General features: G+C 36.0%; 1 protein-coding gene across 1 annotated transcript in view; it reads left to right on the forward strand.

The window, feature by feature from the left end:
- The window catches only part of myo15aa (myosin XVAa), a 151,939-nt gene that overhangs the window by 85,961 nt on the left and 53,519 nt on the right, over window positions 1–12,459 (forward strand). Inside the window, exons 25-32 of the mRNA XM_039775602.1 lie at window positions 136–217; window positions 308–438; window positions 2,315–2,410; window positions 5,450–5,685; window positions 6,793–6,971; window positions 7,945–8,017; window positions 8,293–8,484; window positions 11,740–11,852. Coding sequence (XP_039631536.1) covers window positions 136–217; window positions 308–438; window positions 2,315–2,410; window positions 5,450–5,685; window positions 6,793–6,971; window positions 7,945–8,017; window positions 8,293–8,484; window positions 11,740–11,852 — 1,102 coding nt within the window. The remainder of the gene's footprint in view (window positions 1–135; window positions 218–307; window positions 439–2,314; window positions 2,411–5,449; window positions 5,686–6,792; window positions 6,972–7,944; window positions 8,018–8,292; window positions 8,485–11,739; window positions 11,853–12,459) is intronic.

The raw sequence follows: 12,459 nt of genomic DNA on the forward strand, positions 1-12,459 counted from the left end.
GTACCAGTTCTACTCAGCAGTTGTTTGAAATAATAAATTAGGCTATAAGCCCCCTAATCCCTGTTGTCTTTTTGTCACTTTCATTTTTTTACATCCAAAGTCTTTATATTTCTTTTTGTTTTTCTTCTGGATTAGGAACTTACGAAGAGAGAAGTTGTCAATGTTACCCATCTAGCCATTCCAGCTGAACTTGGAGGTTTACTACATGAAGCAGGAGGTAGACACTCTTCATTCTACATTGGCCTGGTAGCAAGTACTGTGTGTCTGCCATTCTGTAATGGATATCTTCTGTGCTCTTTTTCTATAGCTGTTAAAGAAGTTCATTCAGATTGTCTGGCCCTGGTACAGTCTCCTAAAGTGCAGCTTGAAGCACAGCTCACACTGCCACTTGATATCAACAACTTCCTCATCTCCAGATTCATACGATCACATTGTCAGGTGATTTGTGTTTTCCTCTAATCCCTGTTACTATCATTTGCCTGTGACCTCTACTGTTTCTTGGCAATAAACAACCCTGGCAAAACTGTTCTATAAGATTTCAGCAACTGAGGCTTTATGTATTGTTTCTCATTCTTGCATGGCAGATCAACTCAATAAACTTCTTCTGCATCTGTTTCTGTTTGATGTGTACAGTGTTGAGGTTGAATTGATTCAGTCTGGTTTCTGATATTCCTAGAACTACATCAAAGATATCATTTCAGGAAAGACATTAACATTTAACCAATCTGCTTTAAACTTAGCTGAGATCATAAACGCAGGCACTGCATGTATAAAGGCACACCTTTCACTTCTTTTAATAAAGGTCTAAAAATATATCTTATCTTCATAAATTAAAAAAGTGAGAGATTTTTTTCATACCGTGCAATCAAGGGTTTGTAACAGGTAATGAAAGTGATTGAAAGATTGCTGAAAAAATGAATCAAGGACTGACTGAAAGCAAAATGTATTGTAGTTTCATTCTTGGAAAGGAAACGACAGATGTATCTTTGTTGCTAGAAAAATGCATGAAAGGCATCAAGCAAAGGAAAAGAAACTGCACTCTGCATTTGTAGATCTGGTAAAGGCATCATTAGATAGGGTGCCACAAAAGGAGGCAAGGTGGAAATTGAAAATGTTAACTGTGGATGAATGGAAAGTGTCTATGGAAATGTCAACATATGAGGAAGAATGAATGGTGGTCACAGCAGGAATAGTGAAAACTTTAAGGCAAGTATGGGGCTGCACTCATAATCTGTTTACGTTGTGTTGCTTTTCATAATAGTGATAGAGGTGTTAATTAGAAGAGTGTATGGGTAGTCTGCAGGCAGCAAGTGTGACTTTTCTTTGTAGAAAGTGTGTTAGGTTGGTACAGGATGCCGATGGAGTAAGTTTAAATTATGGTATGGAGTTGTTTTGAAGAAAATAGGAAAGCTCTGAGGAAGAAAAGTATAGGGAAGAACATCCAGCAGTTCACCTCCATTCTGATTTCTAATAGCTGTGTGAGGTATAGTATGCTCTACAGGAGTGGACAATGAAGGCAGAATATGAAGCAAAACTGGAAATTATACAGATTAAAGTGATTAAGAGAATGGGCAGAATGCCACAAGAGGAGATGAAAGATTAAAAAAGACCGTATGGATGCAGGAATTTTTGTGCTGAGGAGAAACAGATTAACATTGTTTGATCATATTGAACTAAGTGCAGAGGATGAAGAGATACACCATGATGGTGGTGTAAGGGATGAAATCAAGAGAGTGGCCAAAGAAGATGTGGTTGGAGGTGATGTCAGTTAACATGAGAAAAATGGTTCTCACCCCAAAGGATGATTAGGATCATAGACAGTAAAATAAATAGTTTTGGAGGATAACTGGCTAACCTGGGTAAATGTGGAAAATGGTAGTTAAGCTTGTGAAGATGATAATGATGATGATGATGATGACAGATTTTTTCTTACCAGCCTGGGGAATGTTGCACACACATGATAAAGAAAAAGTTGTTTTATCCCACTAGGGATTTTGTATGCCTTTTCATGTCCTCCCTGCTTTAAGCCTGAAGAAAACATTAATGCTTGGAGAAAAAGAACAACACGGGCATATAAAGAGCATGCAGATCTCATACAGATAGTGCTTAGAGGAGATATGGACTTTGTCTCCTGGAGTTGCTCTGTATTATATTATATTATATTATATTATATTATATTATATTATATTATATTATATATTAGACTAGACTAGACTATTAGATTATTAGACTATAATCAATCAGTGTTCCATTGGCTTTTTCACAGATAAATATTGTTGAATATGAATTTTGAAATTCTTTCTGGCCTGTACAGGAACCTTATTTTGGTATGCTTACTGTCCCCCTGGAGTCACCTTTGACCTTAGTAGAAGATGAACTTAAGCAAGAAGCTTTGAATATCTTTGTAATGGTAGGTAGTAATTGTTAATTTACTTATTAGCTTCAGAAACCAATGTGTACAAACTAGGGCTATCTGATCAAATGTCACCATTCTAATATAAATCAAATTTATTTGAAACGTGTCTTATTCAAATGCAAAAGCAGGCATTCAATTGTAAAACAATGGTTGTTTGTTTTATCTCACATTGATTTGGTATTGTTACCCTGAACACACTATGCAATGCTCTAGTGTTTTGAAGATATCTTTTTGCATATCACTTCCTTGATCAGCATTTGCATAATTTTGAATGGTTATGTTGTTATTTGAATTAATAAAATGTCAAGTTACACCTCTAGTTTTTTTCTACATTTGTGCTCTGTTTTTTATCTACAGTATAGGTGTACTCAAAGAAGTACACTAACAGTATTGTTCTGCATCTGATTTACTCTTAAACCTATGATTCTTGACTATTGTTTTATGGTAAGCTAGAAAATAACTCATAATTCTGATTTTCCTATTATTATTATAACACTTTAAATTCCCACTCTTAAGTGCCTTTTCGGTACCAGAAGTGTACATTTAGCTACCTCAGCCAACATATGATGTCATACAACTATACTTTGTCTTACATGGTTGCAGCCTCAGTAATAATGAGGTGTAAATAAAAATATTCAGGCCACCTTTATTACATTTTTGCAGCATCTGTAAAAGAGAAAAAAAGAATCTGTGTAGTATAATAGTATAATACCATCTGTTATTCCTTGATGGCTGCCTCCTGCTCACAGCACTTAACTAGCATACCATGCTGCAAACCTTTAAATTAGCCAGATTGTAAAACTCTTGTGATTTGCTTTAAACGTTTTCTCTTTATGGTTTGCTAACTTAGCAGTTTTCTGATAAACATCCAAACTCATTGTACAGAATTTGAAGAAGTTGTTGCAAATAAAAATGTTTTCTAAATAAAAATAATAATGAGGATAATTAAAGATCATTACAACACAACATTTAGCATATTCAGTTATTTTATTTATGACATGATGAACAGATTTGCACTGCAGTGGGTTGGCGCCCTGCCTGGGATTGGTTCCTGCCTTGTGCCCTCTGTTGGCTGCGATTGGCTCCAGCAGACCCCTGTGACCCTGTAGTTCGGATTCAGCAGGTTAGAAAATGGATGGATGGGTGAACAGATTTGCAATACCTCAGTTTATATTAAAGAGAGATGAACAGTGCCCTTTCACAACTTAAGGCTTCAAGGACCAAAAAGCCTCTTAGTCTGAGCAAGATAATAATAACCGTGTTTAGCATGTTTCAGCAGTCATGGGTGGCTTCACATGTACTGTACAGGCAGTGCTATGTGTGTCTGGTTCTACTTTTTTTTTTTCAGTGTCACTTTGTACATACTTTAAATCCTATTTTTATAACGGACTGTGTTTTCAAGTGACACTTTTGCTTAAAGGCTTCAATATTCACTCACCAATGCACAAATCAAAAGCACTTCAGAGTTTGGAGACTTACCATGAGTGACGAAAAGTTAAATTATTAATAATAATATAGGTAAGAGCACATAACTTGAAAGGATTTAAGTTCCTTTTCATAGTTCATTTTATAGCTTGCTATCCTAAGAAGGACTTGCTCACTTAGCCTTCAGTACTAGATTGAAGACAAGATTCTTGTGCAGACAGTCTTTTATTGGGTGCACCTGTGCAAGATTTTGATGGTTTTTTATGGATGTACATAACGATTTCTCTCTGGTTTTTTCCTGCTTAGATGGTCTGTCCTTTGTGCTTGTTGTTGCCACCTCTTCTGCAGTTACTATAATAATAAAGCATAAACCATACATATACACATACACCCAGAATTGTTTACTTCAGTTCAAAAATATTACAATATTTATTTATTTTTATTTGAATATTCAAAGCATATTTTTTGGCTAATTTGACAGCCTTAGTACAAACACATGCAATTCAATCTAAAGTTGCACATTGTATGGATTTTAAAATTGTACCTGAAGTAATACGTACCACAGTACTTGTTCAGTGCCATTCTGCATATGGCATAAAGTATGGTAGATAACTCTTGAAGAACATGTATGACATGTTGACTATAAGGTCATAAAGGAGTTCCAGTAACTTTTAATTTAATGATCCATGAAAGCTTTTTTTTTTCTTTTCTCATTTTAAAGGCTTGATCAGCATGTGTATTCCCAGTATTCCTTGTGTGTTATTCTCCATGATAAGCAAGTGCAGATGGTAACTGGAAGTGACATTTAAATTTTGTGATTTTGTGAGGAGCAGCAGATAGCAAGAAACTTTATACTTAAATGCACATTTCCCTACACATCACAAAGTTTTGTGCAGAGCTTATGGCAGTTCCATTAATTTTGACAGAGCAATTAACTAAAAAAAGGATATCAAGGGCCTTAGTGGGACTAGATCCAAACAAAAGGCTTAGTAGTCTTAGGAGGCCACTACTGAGGAAAAACTTTGCCTGAAGTGATACTAGTAGTTGTTTGTTGGTTCTGAAGGCTATTGATGGAGGTCTGTGGAAAATACCAGTGAAAGGACAAACTCTTTTTATTAATTCTTTATACATATACCTTAACGTGCCCTCCAACAGTGAAACATTACAGATGTGATAGGTTATCATGGCTATCTGATGGATGTAGCCTACACTTGAAGCAACAGAGAACCCCAGAAGGACAACACAAGTTGACCTGAGAGAAAAATGCATATGAAGTTTGATTTAACAAGATAAAATGTTGGCTGAAGTACTTAGTCCTTAAGAGGGAACTTCAGACCTACATCACTTTAATCATGGTTCTCTGCAGGTAAGTCATCTTACAGTTAAGAATGTTGGGTCAAAAGGTTTACTGACAGAATAAAAAATATGATTTGGAGGACATGGTTTTAGTTTTGATGCTGAGATAGATAGATAAAATAGGAGCGTCTGTTAAATGTCAGTGTGGGGAAGTTGTTTTGTTGGATTGTCTGCTCTGTGTTTGAGTCTTCCTATAATTTTTCCACTATGAAATTCTCTGAAATCTTAATAAATAAAATGTTTTTGCTCAAGGTCATGCGGTTCATGGGAGATCCCCATCTCAATGGAGCACAGGAGAACTTGTTTGGGAATTATATTATCCAGAAGGGACTCTTTGCTGCCGGCCTGAGGGATGAGATACTTTCCCAAATTTCTAACCAAGTGTGGAGGAACCCAAATGAAAATAATGCAGAAAGGGGGTGGCTGCTGCTGGCTGCCTGTCTGAGCTCATTTGCACCATCAACCAAGTTGGACAAATACCTGCTAAAGTAAGAATATATGTTTGTCCCTTTTAATATTTTGCAGTTCTTTCGGTTTTTGCTCATTAATAATGTTCACAATACTTTTTTTTCTTAATAAATTCCTATTTGTCTTCTGTTAACCCTGTCCATAAATTAAGAGAGGGTGAAAAATACAAAACTTTTAAACACAGTGGTCCATAAACTGGGTCTTTCAGAAGTTGCAAGGTAACCTTTCTTTATTCCTCGCATTTACTATTTAAAAAATTCATAACCACTTGACCTTGATTCATTGATTTATTAACAGTAACAAAGTAACATAACATAACACATAATGATTATATTCCTGGGAAGAAAATCAGGCCAGGACTCAGACTCACTATATTTAAAATAAAACAGTGCAAGCAAATGTTGATCAGTTGGATTACCACCAAGGGCCTGGGTAATGCACAGTTGTACTATCATGTCACATGGCAATTGTTTTATTTATTTAACTCCTTTTTTATGGCAGCACAATTCTTTAAAAATGTTTACAATTTTTCCACATGAATGTGCTTTAATTTTATATTTTTTACTTTATTATATTTAATTTTTCATTGTGTGCTTTCAGGTTTACATTCAAGCAAAAGTAGAATCCTAACATTTTCTTCTTGTTTCTTCTATTTTTAGAATTTCCACGAGTTACTTCGCAGTCAGTTGCTCTACTATTTTTGCCTTGTTTTCTTCAAATTTGTTTATTTTCAGTTCTGTTCATTTTTACATTGTTTAATTCCAATTTCTGAGCTCAGACTTCCTTCATTTTTAGTATAGTAGCAAGCCTCATGTATCTAGCATCCTGGATTAGATGCCTGGTCCTTGTTTATGTTTTGGGTTTTCTTCAGGATACTTTAGTTTTCCTTCCACATCTGTAAAAATATGTGGGTAGATTTATTTGTAATTACTAACTGGTCTTTTGTGAGTGGGTATATGTGTATAAATGGATCCAAAAAAGGGCCAATAACTTCTCCAAGTTGTTTTTTGATTGGTGTCAAATGGTCGTAGGATGGGCTCATGCTCTCCAACAGTCTAAATTGGATTAAACAGGTTTGGGAATGTTGTTATATGTCATTTTTTGACTGAAAACTGATATTTACATAGGTTCGTCTCAGACCATGGCTATAATGGGTATAAATCAGTGTGCCAACACAAGCTAATCCAGGCAATGCAGAAGTCCCAGTATGGCCCAGAGACAGCGAGAACATACCCACTGTGCCTGCTAGAGTGGATGGCTATAAGAAAGAAAGCCATCATGGTGCTACAGGTTCATTGCTTTGATGGTGAGTTGATCTGACAGGCTATGAATTATAAAGAGACAGACTTTCCTCATCTGATCACGCTACACAAAGCAGATATAATGACATGCACTCTATATTACCCTTCCTCAGTCTGTCTAGTTTTTCAGTGCAAATGGATGTGTTATCATATGCTGAAGTATTTTTGGAAGAATAGTGTTAAAATACTTAGGTTGTATTTGGACAAGAATTTGAAACTACACAGTTACAATTTTTGCTATATTTAGATGTGATTTTTGACAACAGAGGTTTAACTTCTTTGAACGTGGACCAATCTTTTTACGTCTTGTTTTTGTCTCATTTTTTCATGTCTTTCTACCTGTTACAAGGAACTGAAAGAGCAAACTGAAAAGAGTGTCTGAAGAGAAAGACAAATGACACAATTTTTTTTTCACTGCATTAAGAACAGTATTGCATGTATGTACTCCTATTAGACTAAATAAATTTAAAAAAGAAGGGAAAATACTCATTCCCAGGCTTGGGATATTTAAACATGGCAAGATGTTTTGTTCAATTACTTGTATGGCCGACATCTCTTTTCCATCCCTACCTTCACCATTGCTCTCTGATAGTTTTAAAATAGACAGGGAAGGCCAGACTATCTTGTCATGTGCATAGACCATCCATCACCACCAAAGCATAAACACAACTTCTCATTCTCTACATTTCATGAATGTGATAAACCAGGGGTTCTTAAACTTTTTAAAATGTGGTTCTAAATTAGAAAATCTGTACCATACTTGGATCTAAGAAGAGAGTGGGAAACAAGTGTATTGTTAAAAGTAGTTAAAAAATTAATTAATCAATGCACTAGTCTTGACCCATAATTTAAGAAACACTGTGGAAAAGTGTTATTAGCAGCGTCTAAAGAAACAAAATACAAGAGCTACAGACAAATCCTAATTTGCTTACCTTTGAAAACTTAGAGAAATAAAACTGATTTTGTTTAATTTTTTAGGTGAAAGTTTCTTGAGTCCAGTTCATTCTTGGAGCATGGGTGAGGAGCTTGCAAGAGATATTCTTCGACACAGGTAGGTCTTAACTAGTCCCTTTGCAGTGACTCATTGGCCATGCTGTTTGGTGTAGCCTCATGCTTCTGAAGATATCATTTTACAGATCTACATATTTTCAGTCTAACCAGCATTTAATATACTCATATATTGTTTTGAAATCTAAAACGGTTTCTTCCAAAGGATAAATGCTAAATAAAAGAAATGCCATGAAAAAAAGTGATTGTATATCTCTTAAACTATTCTGTTTTGGGTTGGGTACTGATAATAACTAGAGGTCTCTCTTTATACTGCAGGTCAGTGTCAGAGGGCTGGAAAGGCTGGTCTGTTTCCATGAATGACAATAACCAATGGACTGAACTAGCTGGGCATGACTACGTCATGGATCTGATCTCTGACCTTGAGCTAATGGCAGACTTTCCTAAACAAAAATCCTATTTCCTAATTTCTTCAGAGGGTCATACTCGATCCAGGTCTAATGCAAATGTGTGAGTTATATAAACAAACGATTGACTGTATGGTGATGTTATGGTTTTGAGAGTCTATTCTAACATATTTGTTTTTGGGTTACTCAAAACTGTGTCTTTGCTTCATTTCTGTCTTTGTTTTGATTTATTTATTTTTAGCTTTTAAAAATAGATTTATTGAAGATTTATTCATTCTTGTGTATTCTAAGGGTGGCACAGTGGTAGCACTACTGCCTCGTAGTAAGGAGACCTGGGTTCGCTTCCCGGGTCCTCCCTGCGTGGAGTTTGCATGTTCTCCCCGTGCCTGCATGGATTTCCTCCCACAGTCCAAAGACATGCAAGTTAGGTGCATTGGCAGTCCTAAATTGTCCTTGGTGTGAGGGTGAGTGTGTGTATGCCCTGCGGTGGGCTGGTGCCCTGTTTCTGCCTTGCCCCCTGTGTTGGCTGAGACTGGCTCCAGCAGAACCCTGTGACCCTGTGTTAGCATATAACGGATTGGATGATGGATTGATTGTGTATTCTAAGGTCATTTACAACTTATGTGTAGTGAATGCAAATGTGTAAAGAAAACATGTCCAACTACAAACTGAATTTCAACCTGTGATAATAAGCACTGATGATGGAAAAGATGAATCTTCAATACAGGATTTATTTACAGGATTTATCTGCTGTAACCAGTTGTTTGATGTCACTGGTAGTTGTGCTTGTCTCAGCATCCATGACGTACCTGCATGACAATAATATTTTTGCCACATAAAAAACAAGATATATGTAAAGCAACCTCAAATTCATACTAACAAAAGAAAACAATAATTCCTAAGATGCAACATAAGGCAGCAGATTAAAAATTACTACCTCCTGAGAGCTGTTGTTCAGAATGATTACTTGATTTTGCACCGATCATCACAAGTCACAACAGCGTTTTTACAGCACATTAAATTCTAACCAGTAAGTGCTACATTATGTAAATCTGGCAACTCCCCTTTTTGTCTTTCTCAGGATGAAATGGTATTTGGGCCTTAGACTGATTTTAATGACTGGTGAATGATATGTCAAGATTTTACTGATACTAAAAAAAAACAATTAGATTAAATAATTTTGTCTATTTCATGTATTCATATCAAAATTAATGTCATATCTTTATTAAAGCTGTTTACTAAGGCACATTGTATTTAAGCTATTTATCAGTTTTAGAGCATTAACCTAAATAGTGTGAACTATGGCACTGTCAAATTTATATTAAATACAGCTTATCCATCAATGTAACTAAAATTTCAATCTATAAAATAGTCAGCCCCAATAGTACTTTAATGCATTTCCACCCAAGCTCATTGATTCACAAATCTGAGAGCTCTATCTGAACTTGATAAGACCTACACAATTTTACAACCTGTTTCCACCTGAACCTAAACATTCTCTGGTTTTAGTGCTCAGCTACACCTGAACATAACCTTTTCCTAATTACAAAACTCAGCTTTACAGGAAGTCAGTGATTCCATCTTATATGATCAAATCCTACCCGAGCACAGGGATTCCATAATTAAAGAACACAGCCCCACCAATGCCTAATATTTTCCCGATTAAAGAATCTACCTCTGTTTAAACATGGTCAGTTCTGATTACTGGTGTGCTTACAGAGACTATTTCCTAACAAAGACAATCTGAAGCCAAGCCTAACTGAGATGTTGTATAAGCTGAAGTCACTTCTGCCTGTCCTAATGATTCCCTAATTATATAACATAACCTACATAAACCTGTTCATTCCCATATTAGACAACACAACCCAACTTTAACTGCTTTTCTGAATTACGGAAAACAGCACCACTCAAGTTTAAGGTTCCTTAGAGCAAAATGATTATCTAACTCCAGGATCCAAGTTCATGAAACTCTAATCAACAACAACAACAACATTTATTTATATAGCACATTTTCATACAAATGATTTAGCTCAAAATGATTTACAGGATGAAGAAAGAGAAAAAAAAGAATAAATATATAAGAAGATAAAATTAGGCAATACTAATTAACATAGAATAAATGTAAGGTCCGATGGCCATGGAGGAGAGAAAAAACAAAAACAAAAACTCCAGTTGGCTGGAGAAAAAAATAAAATCTGCAGGGGTTCCGAGGCCACAAGACCACCCAGCCCCCTCTGGGCATTCTGCCTAACATCAATGACCTCAATCAGCCCTCATTGTATTTGCTAATGATTCCTTAATTACATGCCTTCTAAATAAAGTCATTTACAGATACTGTACCAATGAAATAAAAAAAAATTGACATTTTTGCAGCCACACAGTAACAAATGCCTACCCCCTTCACAAAGCACAAGGTTGACATTCTTTTCCTCACTGTAATGACACATCTTCGCCATAAGTGGCATTCCAGCTAAAGAGGAGTTTGCGCTGTTCTCTTTAACTCTTTCAGGGCTGATGTCGACTTTCATCAAAATTCATGGGTAGAGGATGGTAATCGGCTGTAAACTGCGAACAAAAGTCACCCTTACATTTTAGATCAACTCACTTTTCTTGAAGGAAAGTTACATAGCTTTGTTGATATTACCTCTATTCCCTGTGCGTACATGAGTAGTGAAGAGGAAACAGCATCTAAAATAGCATCGACATCTGGCAAGACTAAAGCAAATGTGCAAAGCAAACGCCTCCATGGACGTTTTACGTATTATCGCTGAATCGGACTCTGACTTTGATGCAAGTGATCTGGAGATGGATATCGAAAACAAAAGTGAGGTAACAGCATCGGTCCCCACTTGATCGTGGTGCTGAACACGTTCGTGTAGCTAATACATCTACAGCAGTGTTCGCCTAGGAGGACCACCACTTATGATGACAAGAGATACAAACCATATTGCGTCACACCACAACTGCTGTGCGAAGACAGAGAGGTAGCCAGCCCGCCGTGCATTCCTGCTGGCCATCGAGCCGCCCCTGTGCAGCCACTGTGGCCAGAGATACCAAACAGGCCCCAGCAGCTACCATAGCACATTGCAACAGATGTTTTATGTTGATTTATGTGTGAAACCAGTGCATTGTGTGCTTTTCAGAAAACTGAGTTTTTTGGAAAAAATATTCAGTCCTCAAAGAGTTAAGAATATTTATTGAAACAATCTAGTTTCACAGGAAATTAATAGCTACGCAAATGCTTTTGTTTATCAAGATTAAATTTCATTAGCATTTGCTGGCAGTGACCATATCTATACATTTTATCTGGATGTATAACATAACACTGATAAACCTGCTTTATATAATTGCTTTTTAGTGTTTTTGGAAATGGTTTCGAATCAGATGAAGAACCTTCCATCCCCCAAGCCATTAAGTCCCCAGTCTTTACACCTTCCAGTCTCCCTGACTCAGATGGATATTTCAGCCATGGTGAGTACTACAGTTTAAAGCATTAAATAAAATGATGGATGTGTTTAAGCAGAAACAACAACAAAACCAACTGTTTTAACCTAATTGCATTTTAAATACTATACTATTCTGAGACATAGTTCCCTCTGGCAGGTTACATGTAAAATAAACACTGCTTAATTGACAACATTTTTTGACATGAATGCCTTAGTTCTTAGTGTAACATACTTTTAATAAAGAAGACTGAGCTTCATCAATATTTCATACATTGTTTGAAATGGTTAGGTTTGACATTCCTTATTGTTTTTACATCAGTACCAGAAAAAAAATGTGCAGTCATGGTATCTTAGTGATGTGTTACCTTATGTGTTATTTTTTCTCCAAAGTAACCTTATAGCTTTAATATACAATAGCAGAGGGTGCAGGAATACAGTTTATTTAGGAATTAGGTAGAAGCCACAAAGTAGTTAAGATTCAGAGACAGTAGTGAAAACATTATATATAATGAAAGGGTTTAGGCAGTTTTTATTTTTTTCCTAGAAAGATTAGTAAAATTAGAACAGAATTAGAAAGAAAAGAAATTGATTTATGTGGGGTATTATGTGCATAAATAAGGCCTGTGACCTAA

This window comes from Polypterus senegalus, chromosome 13 (genome assembly GCF_016835505.1).
Source record: "Polypterus senegalus isolate Bchr_013 chromosome 13, ASM1683550v1, whole genome shotgun sequence".
Classification (NCBI taxonomy): Eukaryota; Metazoa; Chordata; class Cladistia; order Polypteriformes; family Polypteridae; genus Polypterus; species Polypterus senegalus.